This window comes from Microtus oregoni, unplaced genomic scaffold (assembly GCF_018167655.1).
Source record: "Microtus oregoni isolate MIOR12 unplaced genomic scaffold, Mior012 000017F_ref0000208, whole genome shotgun sequence".
Taxonomy (NCBI): domain Eukaryota; kingdom Metazoa; phylum Chordata; class Mammalia; order Rodentia; family Cricetidae; genus Microtus; species Microtus oregoni.
Genome location: NW_024543076.1, coordinates 6,178,817 through 6,193,961, shown reverse-complemented (window position 1 = coordinate 6,193,961; position 15,145 = coordinate 6,178,817). Strand labels below are relative to the sequence as shown.

Sequence of the window (15,145 nt, the reverse complement as noted above, 5' to 3'; positions counted from 1 at the left end):
CGCCTGCCTCTGCCTCCCCAGCGCTGGGATTAAAGGCATGTGCCACCAAGCCCCTCCCCGCCCTGTCCTGCTTCCAAAAGGCAGCATCTTAATGACCGGAAGGCCAGCTTGACAGAAGGGTGCTAATTGTGGCCGGACATCATGGTTGGTGGTAGGGGAGCAAGAAGCTTAGCATAGAAGAGAAAAGTCACATGCCTCAGGAAATGGGGCACACAGCAAGGAGAAAGACTTTGTTTGTTTGTTTACAGAAGTTAGGTATTAAATGTGTGGCACACTCCAAAACACCGCTTGGTTGTAGTTTTGATGATGAAAGATGTTTAGATAGGAATGGGATCAGGAGTCACCATCATCCTGGGACAAGGAACACCTTACTTTCTGCTGGAATTCTTGGCTTCACCTGTGGCCAGGCTACTCCTTTTGTTTCTGCACCAAAGTCTTATCTTCCTCGTGTCTCCTTGGCCAGCCTTTGGGGCTCTGTCAAGGCTTCATTTGGCCTCCTTCACAGCTGGACATGACACCCACAACTCCTACTCCAGGAGAGAAGTCATTTTATGTGGGCAGGTGTCGCCTAGCGGGGACGGTGCCAGGGGACATGTCCACCATCAGACACATAGGCTCAGGATCCCTGCTTTCATGGCTCTCTCCTGCTTACACTTGGGAGTCCTCTAAGTGACTGAGTGTGGCTGTGAGAAGGAAAGGAACGAGGTCATGAAGAAGGCATGGGCTCCCTCTCCTACCCAGTGGAGACTTCTTGGAGAGCATAAGTCAAGGGAGTGCCAGATTTACATTTGGGGAAGACTATAGTGACTGAAAGTGTGATCACAAGTGTGATCTCAATTGTGTTAATTTAGGACCAGTTGCTCCATCTCTCTAAACCTTCATTTCCTCGCCTGTAAAGTGGGGATGATGATGCTCTAACCCCAAAGGCTAATGATAAATATTAAATGTGATAATATACATAAATAGTTTAGTGAATGGCAATCCCACGGACTGAAAATGGTATTAGTGATATAGTTAGAGGGGAGAGAAACTGGAGACAGGGAAATCAAATGTAGTTAGGCAATGACAATAGAAGAATGTCCTGCTGTAAAGACGTTCAGGCTGGGACATCTCACATCTCACTAACAACCAGAGTTATGCCACTTGCCATAGTGGGCTGGGTACGCTTTTTCCTGTCTTGCTCCATAGATAGCTTCAGTGGGCCATACAGAATAACCTGCCCAAGAGAAGAGCGCCTTCTTTGAGCAATAGCACAAGACTAGCAGGCTGTTTGTGTTGGGAGTTGGAATTTCTCGGCCACCTCCCGTATGTACTGCAGTGTTATGATTCTTCTCCCAGCACTGTCTCCTCTTGTAAACCAAAAGAGACAATGGAGTATCTAATTAAAGACTAATTGGGTCCTTAATCTCACAACAGCCAGTGTTTGTGTGGTAATCAAAAGTGGAAGGGAGCCTGCTCAGGAGGAGGGAGGGAAGGGCAGAGGGTAGAGAAGGTGGTAAAAGCAGTTAGATGGAGCAGAGGCCGGGTGAGTGGGTTTTTATTAGGCAGAGGTGTCAGCAGGTAGGAGAGGCGGGAAGGCCCAGGTCAGTCTCAAGGACTAGAAGTAGCCTTGATAGATTACCTTAAAGTTCTGATGTCAGAGGGGAAGGAGAGGCTGGAATGGAGACATGGGGCCAGACTGATGACATTCCAAGGGCCCGGGAAGGGGTCTGGGCTTTCTTCTTCTGTGGTTTGATGGCTTCTGGAAGTAACCATCAAAAGCTTTTCAGGAATTCAGGCTTGTCTGTCTCAGGCGTCTCCTTCTGGAAGACCAAGGGCCCAAAGTGGCAGCCTGACATTCAATCTCCTTTGCCATGGTTGGGAAGTCAGGGCTGTAGCTGATTTCATTGGCCTGTTTTGTATTTATTATAGTGTGGCTTTTATAGTGTGTTAATTGAAATATTTCCAACTGCCAAAAACAATCACACTCAAAGTGCCCTGTCAGTTCTTTCATTGCCAGATAAATGTTTTACAGACATTTGCAGGGCAGTGGTAACTGGACACATCCACAGGGCAGTGGTAACTGGACATCCACAGGGCAGTGGTAACTGGACACATCCACAGGGCAGTGGTAACTGGACATCCACAGGGCAGTGGTAACTGGACATCCATAGGGCAGTGGTAACTGGACATCCACAGGGCAGTGGTAACTGGACACATCCACAGGGCAGTGGTAACTGGACATCCACAGGGCAGTGGTAACTGGACATCCACAGGGCAGTGGTAACTGGACATCCACAGGGCAGTGGTAACTGGACATCCACAGGGCAGTGGTAACTGGACATCCACAGGGCAGTGGTAACTGGACACATCCACAGGGCAGTGGTAACTGGACATCCACAGGGCAGTGGTAACTGGACATCCACAGGGCAGTGGTAACTGGACACATCCACAGGGCAGTGGTAACTGGACATCCACAGGGCAGTGTAGCTGGACATCCACAGGGCAATGGTAGCTGGACATCCACAGGGCAGTGGTAGCTGGGTCTTATTTTCTACTTAAGGCTGGTGGTATTTTCTACTTAAGGCTGGGGATTGGCCCTTCATTGCTCTGTTGTGGGCTATAAAGCTGTTGGATGTTATGATGATTCCAACCTTAAAGATCAGAGTCTCTTCAAAGGAAGGCCTAGCCATCGCTGGAAACCTTGGCATCCTAGATGAAATCTGAGCTCTGCTGCCTGCCTTCCCAGCCTGAATCCCAGCCCTGGCTGAGAAGTGCTTTTTTCCTTCACCTACAACCCACTCTTCTCAAAGTCCAAGCCGTTCCCAAGGACCCTGTGACTGTAAGAGCTGTGATAGATGGTCTAGTCTACCCCTTCATTTCACATGCTAGATTTTGTCTGATGAAACATTTTTCCGTCTGTGTCATTGTCCTTTTCTCACCTGATGTTTTTTCCTTAAAAAACAAAAAAGAAAGAAAGAAAAAAAATCTCTGGCTGAAGAGATGGTTCAATGATTAAGAGTCCTAGCTACTCTTCCAGAAGACATGAGCTTGGGTCCCATCATCCTTGTGGTGTGGCTCACAATCACTTATAAACTCGGCCCAGAGGCTCCTATGCTCTCTTTTGGCTTCATGGGTACCCACACACATGTGACATACATACACAAGATACATGAACATACACATAAATAAAAACAGATGTTAAAAACAACATCCCCACCATGACAATCTTGTTCTGTTGGCACCCAGATAGGTGGTAACCTCTGGCATCTTTGTGTGTAGCTCAGGCTGAGAAGGTACCACCCATACAGTACCATAGCACCCTAGCATGGAAGGTACCACCCATACAGTCCTATAGCACCCTGGCACAGAAGGTACCATCCATACAGTCCTACAGCACCCTGGCACGGAAGGTACCGCCCAAAACAGTCCTATAGCACCCTGGCACAGAAGGTACCACCCATACAGTCCTATAGCACCCTGGCACAGAAGATACCACCTATACAGTCCTATAGCACCCTGACACAGAAGGTACCACCCATACAGTCTTATAGCACCCTGGCACAGAAGGTACCACCCATACAGTCCTATGGCACCCTGACACAGAAGATACCACCCATACAGTCCTATAGCATCCTGGCACAGAAGGTACCACCCATACAGTCCTATAGCACCCTGGCACAGAAGATACTACCCATACAGTCCTATAGCACCCTGGCACAGAAGATACAATCCATACAGTCCTATAGCACCCTGGCACAAAGCTAGCTTTCAAAAGAACTTGGGTTTATTGAGTGGTGGTCATTGACACCACTCCCCTGTCCTTCATGAACTCTAAGTAAACTTGAACAGGAGTCTCACCTTTTTGTCCTGTTTAGGTTACTGCACAGCAAATAGATCCCCTACAAATGTTTATCGAATCGAACTGAGCATGTCACTATATGTTAGACAGCTTCTGTCAATGGAGCAAACACTGGGATTTTGAAGAAAAGAGGGCTTTTGTTCTTGTTGTTTTGGTTATTTTGAGACAGGGTTTCTCTGTGTGGCCCAGGCTGTCCTGGAACTCACTCTATAGACTAGACTGAACTCAGAGATCCACCTGCCTCTGCCTCTTGAGTGCTGGGATTAAAGGTGTGCCACCAAGTCCAGCTAGAAAAGGGGTTCATTTTCGCTCACAGTTCTGCATCAGCCTGCTGAGGTGAGCACCACATGGCAGAGCTAGCTCAGGAGGAAGGATCTCATCTTGAGTCAGCAGCAAAGGGAGAAAGAGGTGCCAGGCTTGTTCCTTTTATAAGAGTTCTCTCTGAGAGCTACAATGTTACAGGTTACAGCATTGCCCTAATGCCTTCCAATGGTGTGTTCACAATATCCCAAGGGTTTCCAACTAGGACCTTTAAAGGTCCTATTGCTTCCCAGTACCCAACCTGGGGACCAGGCCTTCAAACATGTGAATTTTGGGAAGACATTAAAACTATATTCTCTTGGGAACATAACATTTAAATTTTTCTTTTAATTCATTTACATTGTGTATGGGTATTTTGTCTGCATGCATGTCTGTGTACCATGTGTGTGTGTGGTCCCCTCAGAGGTCAGAAAAGGTGTCAGGTCTCCTGGAACCAGAGTTACAGATGGTTGTAAATCTCCGTTGTGAGTACTGGGAATCAAGCCCATGTCCTCTGGAAGAGCAGCCAGTGCTCTTGACTGCTGAGCCATCTTTCCAGCTCCACCACTCCAGCCCCTGAACATGAAGTTTTAACATACAGAATTGGAGGTTATCATGTTCCATTCTGTACCTTTCACTGATGAGGAGACTGAAGCTCAGAGAGGAAAACCTTTCCCAAGGTTGTCATCACCTATGAGGTTTGATGGAATTCTTTAATCTATTCTGTAAGTCATCCAAATACCTTCTGTGTTTGGGCATTACAGGTACTGGGGATATAATAATATTTTACCCAAATAAGCATCTGTTCATATGATTTTATATTTACTCCAACAGGTTATGTTTATGAACATAAGATGCCTTTGAAGTCCCATATTGCCCAGTTCAGTGCTGAACACTTGGTATATACTTTATTTTCCTGCCGCTACCTCCCCAGGGCTGGAGTACAGGCTTACACCACCATGCCTGCTAGCTTTGCATTTGTTTGGTTTTTTTGGACAGTCCCTGACCTGAAACTCACTATGTATACCAGGCTTGTCTCAAATGCGCAAAGATCCACCTTTTTCTGCTTCCTGAGAGCTGGGATCAAAAGTGCAAGCATGTGTGTGAGCATGTGAGTGTATGTGCCACAGCACTTATATGGAGGTCAGAGACATTTGTGGGAGACTCCTCCCTCCTTCTACCATGTGGGTGGGTGCCAGGGATAAAACTCAGGTACCAGCCTTGGAAATAAGTGCCTTTACCCACTGAACCATCTCACTAGCCAACCAATCCTGGTTTTATGTGTTACTAGGGAGTGAATTCAGAGTTTTGTGTATGGCAGTTAGCATTCTACCAACCAAGCTCCATCCTCGACTCTTAGAATATATGTCAAAAATATTTGTTGGGCTGGAGAGATGGCTCAGAGATTAAGAGAACTGGCTGCTCTTCCAGAGGACCCAAGTTTAGTTCCCAGCATGGCAGCGCACAACTGTCTACAACTCCAGTTCAAGGGGATCTGACACCCTCACACAATACACATAAAATAAAATTAGATAAATTACTTGAAAATATATTTGTTGAATTAGTTACAAGTAAGAAATTCCCAGTGCTAAGTTTCCCGGGATACTACTTATGGATTAATTGTGGTGATGCTAAAACAGGGTTGCCTTAGATACAGGGCCTCCTTGACTCACCTAAGAAGCACCTGCTGCCATTGCAGGTGACCCCAGGATGGTTTCTGAGATCTGGGAGAGTTCACAACCCTTTGCGGTGAAGTCCTTGGGCAGAAGCCTCCTTGAGGCATAGTTGATGTAGTTCTTTTCTCATTTCACCTCTGACTCACCTTTTGTTTTTATCTTCCTTTAGAGTATCAGTGTGACCAGAGGAGCCAGGAAGAGAGTAAGTGTTGGGACCACCAGGCACCAAGCAAGATGTTGGTGGCATTTTGGCTATTGAAAATTAACCACATAGTTTTAAAAAATTTGAACAAGCTAGAAGGACCTTAAAATTATGCTTAGGCTACTACCCTAGGATTGCTTTTTATTTAACATGCAATGTCATATATTCCCAGATATTTTTATGCACATAGAATAAATATATACATATTTAAAAGTAACAAAAACAGTATTTATTATTTTATAACCATTTTAAATATAAATATTTGGGTACTTTCCATTCTCTCTCTCTCTATATATATATATACATATATATATATATACACTTTATTATAACACTTGAAATTATTGCACAAGATTCAACCATATATTCCTTAAGGTCATGTCTTAATAAGTTCCACCATGCCTCGCTTTAGAGGAAAAATGTCAGCATTTCCCCTTTTTCACTATTATGACCATCCTTCTATCACCTGTGTCTCTGGGCATGGTTGTGATTTTCTTTCTTTCTTTCTTTCTTTCTTTCTTTCTTTCTTTTTCTTTCTTTCTCTTCCTCCCTCCCTCCTTCCGTCCTTCCCTCCCTCCCTCTCTCCCTCCCTTCCTCCCTCTCTTCTTTCCTTCCTTTCTGAGTCAGGATTTCTCTGTATAACAGCACTGGCTGTCCTGGAACATGTTTTGTAAACCAGCCTGACCTCAAACTTCACAGAGATTCACTTGCCTCCGCCACCCAAGTGCTGCAGTTAAAGGCGTGCGCCACCACTGCCTGGCTAGTTATTATTATTTTTTTTTTGTAAATTCCTGCGTATAAATATTTGAGTCAAAGAGTATAAACAATTATTAGACTTGGGTAAATATTCCCACATTACTCTTTAGAAAGGTTGTGCCCATCCCTGGGAGCCCACCTTTCAGAGGCTCTTCTTGTTGTTTTCCAGTTTCACTGTTGCTTTGTTTTGAATGTCTTTGACTGTTAGTAAAGATGAGCATTTCAGATACCCCATGGCCACTTTGGCAAGGCATTTAACAATGCAGAACTTCTTTTTCTGGACTCCTTTTGGCTTCAAGGAGCAAAGTACAAGTCAGTATTTGTTTAAAGAGTCTTTTTTTTTTTAATCTTGATGTGGCAGATTGGAAGGTCAAGTACAAATTTGGATCACAGTGGTTGGAGAACAGTTTGGGCTCTCTCTGGCTGTCTAAGCACATTGCATAAAGTATTGGGCAGCTGGTCATGGACTTCAACTTCTAGGCTTTGTGGAAGGCAATAGGAAGAGCCGGTTCTTCTGATGCCCTGCTGGGGCCAAAAGGCCCACAACAGTGTTTCAGGTGAACCCTGACATAGAGGTGGCTATGGTCTCCTAGGCACTGAGAAACCTGGCATCCGCAGCTCCTTTAGAGTCTTCCATGAGTAGTTTGTGCACAGTGGATAGAACTTGGCTTCAGGGAGGACTTGTGAATAAAGGGGATTCCTGCAGCATTGCTTGCTTGCTCAAGCAGATTGGGCCCTCCTGACCCTACTGTGGTTTTGTTCAGGATGAAGATTCAGGGACGGATGTGGGAGAAGGAACTGATGAGTGGTCCCAATCCAGAGCCACCGTTCGACCCCCTGACCAGCTGGAGTTGACTGATGCGGTGAGTGAGCAAACTCCATCCCTTGCACATCTCGGATGTGGGGTCTTCCACAGGGTAGATTAGAGGCTTTCACAGAGCTTACAGGTACCCCGGGGGGGGCCAAGTCTCAGAGGCGATGGGAGGGAGAGCTTTCTGCATGACCCCCTTGTGTTTGTCTCCCTCAGGAGTTAAAGGAGGAGTTCACTCGCATCCTGACAGCCAACAACCCACATGCACCCCAGAATATTGTCAGGTACAGCTTCAAAGTAAGTCATGCCCTCCCGGGCAGTGGCTGAGCACATTGCACAAGGCTCCAGGCCACTGTACAAAGTCACTTGTAAACTGAGGTCCTTGGCTAGAAACCTCGTGTTTTGCATGGGATGTTCCAGAGATGTTTGTTTGTTTTTTTTTTTTTTTCATTTTAGTACATTTTATTTGGAGAGAAGGGGAGAGAGAGGGAGGGAGGGAGGGAGGGAGGGAGAGAAAGAGAGAGAGAGAGAGAGAGAGAGAGAGAGAGAGAATACACGCATGCACAAAAGAGGGAAGAGCAGGAGAGAGGAGACAGGATTCCAGTGTGCATGCGGAGCTCAGAGGTCAGAGGACAATTTTCCAGAGAAGATCCAGGGTTTCAAACTGAGGCTGTCAGGCTTGGAAGCAAGTGCCCCCATCTGCTAAGCCACCTCACAGGCCCCTTTGGAATTTTTCAGTGAAGAAGTCTTGTTAATTGCAAAGCCTTCAGTACCTGAGGAGTTGTTTTTGTTTGTTTGTTTGTGGTGCGGGGACTGAATTTATTAAGCCCAGAGCTTTGCTCATACCACTCAAGTGCTCTGCCACTGATCCACATCCCCAGCTTTTTAATATATTTTTATTTTTAAGAATATTGAACCATTTAGTTAGAAAATGATTTTTTTTTTCCAAGCAGGTGGATCTCACTGAGTTTGAGACCAGCGTGGTCTACAAAGTGAGTTCCAGGAGAGCTGGAACTGTTACACAGAGAAATCCTATCTTGAAACCCCACCCCCCAAAAAAGAAAAGAAAATGATTTGTTTCAATGTTTCCAATACACAGAACACATTTTTCACCAACACAAGGTATTGGATCTTTAGAAGCTTAGCTTTTCCTCCAGCAAGGCACCTGGGTAGAACAGAGTCCTCTCTGCAAGAGATGTTGGCCTCAAATCACACAGGGCCTTCCCATCTGAGAGGAATTCTGGCAGGCTCTGGGCAGAGTCTCTTGATATGTGAGCCATCCAGGCAGGTGGATGACTCCCAGGGCCATCTTTTAGTGATCATGGTGTGAGAAAGTTCTTAGCAGATAACCTGCAGCATGTCTTCATAAGAGACAGCACCGAGCTGGAGAGATGGCTCAGTGGTTAAGAGCATTGGCTGCTCTTCCAGAGGTCCTGAGTTCTATTCCCAACAACCACATGGTGGCTGACAACCATCTGTAATGAGGTCTGGTGCCCTCCTCTGGCGTGCAGGCATACATGGAGGCAGAATGTTGTATACATAATAAATAAATAAATAAATACATACATACATTCATATATAAATACATACATACATACGAGACAGCACCATGCTTTAGACCACGGCAGGTCAGCTCCTGTAAGGCCTGGAGAGAATCAGAATGCTTTTGAGCTAAAGTGGAAGTCATGCCTCTGTTTCTTACTTCACTTTGAGGCCTTTTAGTTCCACTCCTTGTGCCAGTCTCAGATCCTAGATGAAGTATTTTTTTAAATATATTTATTTATTTATTATGTATACAATATTCTGTCTACATGTATGCCTACAGGCCAGAAGAGGGCACCAGACCTCATTACAAATGGTTGTGACCCACCATGTGGTTGCTGGGAATTGAACTCAGGACCTTTGGAAGAGCAGGCAATGCTCTTAACCACTGAGCCATCTCTCCAGCCCTAGATGAAGTATTTTTACGTAGGATGCCAGGTACAACTCTCAACACAACCTGTTTCCATACATTTCTGTCCTAGCTTTGTTTCCTAGAGACAAACTCTCTTGTAATCCAAGATGACCTTGAGTTTGCTGTGCAGCTGAGTATGACCTTGAATTCCTGGTCCTTCTGCTTTCACTCTTGAGGCTAGGGTTATAGGTGTGCACTGCCTTGCCAGACTTAGAACATTTCCTCCCAGAAAACGCCACACCTCATAGCTGTGACTACTCAAGTCTCCATCTCCTCTAGCCCTGGGAAGCACTAGGTTAATTTCTGTCTCTAGACTTGTGTATTCTGGACATGTGAAGAGATGGGTCCTATAGTTTCTAGTCTTTTGTGACTGGCTTTTTTCATTCAGCATGATGTTTCCAACTCATCCATGTTATAGCACATGTCAATACTCCATGTCTTCTTATTGCCAAATAATATTTTATATTCTATGAATATGCTCCATTTTCCTTATTGTTCAGTTGATGGACATTTGGATTGTTTCTTTTTTGAGCAATTCTAAATAATGCTGCTAAATAATGAACATCTGTGTATGTCTTATGAAAATTTCATGAATATACTGCTTCTTATTCAGATTGTGTAGTCGGCTCCTCCACAAAGATGTTGAAGCAAATCCAGATATGTTTCCCAAAAGAAGCTATTCAAGAGTTTTGCTACATGGCAATTTACAGAGGTTGGAGGAGAGCTGTCTTTCACTCCCTGAAGTCATGTTAGACAGGGTTATACCTTCCTGTACCCTGTCTTGACATTAGAAATAGGGGCCTGCTGGGACTCAGTGGCCTGGCTGTGGAAGGTGCACCTCAGGGCAAGCATTGTTTTTCCACTTCAGTATCCTCTTCTTGCTCTCCAGGGACACTCACCTTAGCTTGGCCTGTAGAACATTCTCCCACACAGCTGTCTCTACACGGTTGGTTCTGAAAGGTCTGGTTTTAGGTTCCAAAGCTGCTACTCTTTCTTGATGTGCTAAAGAATTCAAATTCCATCCCTAAATTGAAGAGGAAGTTCCCAGTCAGCTGTTGAGGACAGGATTGAGGTGATGTCTTAGAGGAAAACTGGATGGATCATTTGTTCTCATGGGAACCTCCATCAGATTATCAGTTACTGTTCATTGAGCATTAATACTGGGCACCTACTATGTGTTAGGATTGTGTTAATACTGGGCACCTACTGTGTGTTAGGATTGTGTTAATGGATTGCTTTCATTATTGCCAAAACTTAAACTTCCTTGAAATTGGATATAATTATTTTATTTGATAGAAGAAAGAATCCAGGGCCTGGGGGTTTAAGATAAGGTCATGAAGGTAATGACAGCAGACCGAGAACTTGACTCTAGCTCTGCTCACAAGGACCATGCTTTTAACCACACTTCCTGTCCCTCGTCCTTTACAGAGAGAAAGGGCTTCATAGGGACTTTGATTTTATTTTATTTTTGTTGTTGTTGTTGTTTGAGACAGGGTTTCTATGAGCAACAGTCCTGGCTGTCCTGAAACTCTCTCTGTAGACCAGGCTGGCCTCAAACTCAGATATCCTTCTGCATCTGTCTTCTGAGTGTTGAGATTGAAGGCCTGTGCCACCACTGCCCAGCAAGATTTTTTAATCTCAGGGTGCCATATAAATATGATTATTTTCCACATGATGTAAAATGGTTGAACAGAACTGTCTTAAAAGAAGGGGGGGGGGCTGGAGAGATGGCTCAGCAGTTAAGAGCACTGCCTGCTCTTCCAAAGGTACTGAGTTCAATTCCCAGCACCCACATGGTGGCTCACAACCATCTGTAATGAGATCTGGCGCCCTCATCTGGCCTGCATGCAGACAGAATACTGAGAATACAGTATACATAATAAACACATAAATACTGTATATATAATAAGTACATAGATGTATACATAATAAATAAATCTTTAAAAAAAAAGAAGGGAAGGGACCTCTGGTCTCCAAGCCCATTTTTGGGGTTGCTAGGAGGCCAATCAACACGATATACACAGGAACTCCAGACCATGGGCTCTGCAAAAGCAGGAACTGTGTCTGTTGTTGCTCAACTTTATGTCCTGGGCACCTAGAAAATACTTGGCTCATGGTAGCTGCTCAAAATTATTTGTTGAACGAACAAATACGGTTTCCTGGGCTTGAAGCCCAGTCCTGCTTCTCATCTGCTATGTGACCTGGACAAGTGCCAAACCCAAACTTTCTCTGGACCTCTGTGGTCCTCTTGAACAGAAATAGCAGGCAAGAGATCTGGTCACCTCTGATGTTCTGGTCCCTCTGACATCCATTAAAGTAGCATGGCGAGGCTGTGCTAGGTGTTTGGACAATTATGTCTGACCTGCTCAAGGTGAGGCAGGTGAGCTGGGAACCCCTTGGCATGAATGTAGGAGACAAAGCTCCTGAACCAGTGATGGGTAAATGTGGGCCACTTCAGGCTGCATGCAGAGGATATTTAAAAATACGTCTTTAAGGCTGGGTGTGATGGCACGTACCTTTAATCCCAGCACTTGGGAGGTAGAACTAAGCGGCACTGAGTTTGAAGCCCGCCTGGCCCACAGAGAGTCCCAGGCCACTGTGGGCTATGTAGTCAGACCCAATCTCAAAAAAAAAAAAAAAAAAAATTAAAAAATGAGTCTTTGATGAGAACTTACAAAAAAAAAAACCCCTCATTTATTTGTCTTTTTTCCCCTTAAGCAGAAATTTAGTGAAAACATTAGGATTGGGGGTTATAGTCCCTGTAGCAGAGGTGGATTGCTAATTTAGAGCAGTGGTTCTCAATCTGTGGGTCACCACCCCTTTGGGGGCAAACAACCCTTTCACAGGGGTCTCCTAACACCATAGGAAAACATAGATATTTACATTACAATTCATAGCAGTAGCAAAATTACAGTTATGAGGTAACAATGAAAATAATTTTATGGTGGGGGTCACCAAAACATGAGGAACTGTATTAAACGGTCACAGCATTGGGAAGGTTGAGAATCTCTGCTCTAGAGAATTAAGGCAGACTACATTCTGATGCCAGCCCTTTGTGGGATCCCCTCTTTCCAGGAAGGCACATATAAACTTATTGGCTTTGTGAACCAATTGGCGATTCACTTCAGCCAGGTGGGAAACCTGATCCCCAAGGACTCCGATGAAGGGCGGAGACAGCACTACCGAGAGGAGCTGGTGGCAGGTAGGACACGGCCAGCCTAGGACTGCAGCCCCAAGCCTGGATCTCTGAGGAGCTGGTCTGGACAGACCTGGGAGCTAACCCAGGTCATGGGGAGCCCAAGGGACAAGCAGGGCCTGGCAGGCAGGACTGAGCTGGCTTGGACCCTGAACTCATCAGCAGTATCCTGTCAAGGTTCACAGGAGTCGGCCAAGGTGGTGACTTCAGACACAGAGATCATTGAAGAGGATGAAGAACCCAAAGAAGCAGAGACCGAAGCTGGGAGTCAAACAGACGTGCCTGCTGCAACCGAGGTGCGACAGCATTGCTCTTTGTTCCCACCATTCCAGGGCCGCTATGGATGGAGGCTTTAGGGGTGACTCAGGGAAGAACGGTGAGAGAGGCTGCATGTGCCAGCGCTCCTGGCAGCATCCTCTGCCCGCCCCCATCCTGCCCGGCCAGGGCTTCCTTCCCCTTACTCCTGTCCACTGTCTCCCTCCCACAGCTAAACCCTGGCCTCCTGATCTTTGTTTCCAGACCACTGAAAAAGTGACAGAAGAGGAACTGATGGCTCCTGTGCAACCCAAGGAACGAAAGCTCACTAACCAGTTTAACTTCAGCGAGAGAGCATCCCAGACCTTTAACAACCCCCTCCGGGTAGATCCCCCCACCCCTTCCTTTACAGATATTCAGCAATTCCCCTCAGGGTAGATTCCCTCACCACACCCCTTTACTTTGAAGTTCTCTGATAGACCATGGCAAGGCAGACCTAAGCCTAAGACCAGTACTTGCAGGCCTGAGCCTGGAGAGGGGCGACAGGACAGACCACAGCTTCCCTCTCCAAGGAAAACTGGAATATGTGTTCAAGTCCCTGTAAGCCATCTAGTCATTCAGAGGAAGGCCAGAGCCCTTGGACTCCACTGAGAGGCTGCAACTTGGGCTAGACTGGGAAGATGGAGTAGAAATCAGGACCACAGTGTGCCAGGGGGATGGGGAGTCTAGAAACAATATTAATAGAGGTTGATGGTCTCTGTGGTAGATCAGCTTGGAAAAGCTAGAACATTCCCTGATGATGAAGGGTCCTGAGAAGCAGGCTGAGAGAGCCTGACACGGTTTTAGGTAAGGGATGCTCACTAAGTGTTCTACTATGAACACAGTGCATCTATGATGGAGGCAAGGTCTCCAGGGTCAGTCAGTCTTGGGCAGCACCTCATCACCCTGTGTGGTCCTTAGGTTGATATTGGATAGTCGGGTTATACACAGTGTGGAGCAAGCAACTTACATGCTGGACGCAGAGAGCCCAGTTTTGAGGAGAAGCCTTCTCATGTAAGGGACATTAGCCCTGGTGCTTGTGGGAGGCTAGCTTCTGTGCATTGTGTCTGGAGACTGGTGACAGGCTGACCTCTTGCAAGCCTGTCCATCTCCAACCTGGACCTCTTCTTGATTTAAAACTGGCATAATTGATCTTCACTGCCCTTGTCCTCCAGCTTAGGCTACTGAAGGAGGCCAGAATGGAAAAACAAATGTGGGATTTGAATAATTCCGTCTTTCACCAGGCTCTTCTTTGCTTCTCCAGTTCTGTCCCACCCCTTCCTCAGCTCCAACCAAAATGCTTCTCCTAAAGCTGTCTGTCTGTTGGGTTAAGGGAGAGGGAGGAGAGACCATCTGTGGGTCCCCTGTTGTCTCTGTTCTCTAGGATCGAGAGTGTCAGATGGAGCCTCCACCAAGAACAAACTTTTCAGCCACAGCCAATCAGGTAAGATCCTGGGTCAGCCCGAAAGCTGTTTCCATCTGCCCTCCCATGCGTCCTGGAACACTCAGCAGCACAGGAGACTGGCATGTCTTCCAGTCTGCCTTAATTATCCATCCATCTCCCTGCATGTCGTCCTGAGCTATCAGTCCCGAACACTGGGCACATCACATTAGGTCCCCCATAGTGAGTGCTGAACCTGCTTCGTGCCGCCATGCTGGAGGCATGGATGGCTTCTGGAGCCTTCCCCAGGACATGGTAGAATGCTTGTTCCCGTGGACTCTGTAGCCTGTGGCACCCTGTGATTGACTTTAAAGTGCCAACATTCTGACTGCCTTTTGTATTCTTGGGGACTCTCCTCCTTTCCATTAAGCCCTCCTGGCTGTGGTGCTGACTTGGACAGGTGCTAGAATCAGGCCCAAGTTCTGCTCTTCCTACTGTGGGATCCTGGACATAGTATGCTTGCTTCTTTCTTAATCCTTCTGTTTCTTTCTTTGTCAACAAAGGATGGCCGGCCGCCATGCAGGGGTGTTGGCGGGCTCTGAATGAGATAACAAACGCCGCCAAAGTGCGGCACAGAGAGGGGAGAATTTTTAAATGTAAGGTGTGCCTATCTGGCCTCCAGGTGGCAGTGACTGCCCAGTCTGGGAAGCACTCCCTGTGAGCTACTGCATCTG

At 46.2% G+C, this 15,145-nt stretch overlaps 1 protein-coding gene across 2 annotated transcripts in view; it reads left to right on the top strand.

Moving 5' to 3' along the window:
• The window catches only part of Dnai1 (dynein axonemal intermediate chain 1), a 65,610-nt gene that overhangs the window by 18,132 nt on the left and 32,333 nt on the right, over positions 1–15,145 (top strand). Inside the window, exons 2-8 of one of the 2 annotated variants that reach the window (XM_041667738.1) lie at positions 5,987–6,019; positions 7,540–7,638; positions 7,803–7,883; positions 12,616–12,742; positions 12,914–13,032; positions 13,256–13,375; positions 14,415–14,474. In XM_041667738.1, the coding sequence (XP_041523672.1) occupies positions 5,987–6,019; positions 7,540–7,638; positions 7,803–7,883; positions 12,616–12,742; positions 12,914–13,032; positions 13,256–13,375; positions 14,415–14,474 (639 nt within the window). The remainder of the gene's footprint in view (positions 1–5,986; positions 6,020–7,539; positions 7,639–7,802; positions 7,884–12,615; positions 12,743–12,913; positions 13,033–13,255; positions 13,376–14,414; positions 14,475–15,145) is intronic. The other variant, XM_041667739.1, reaches the window with a different exon arrangement.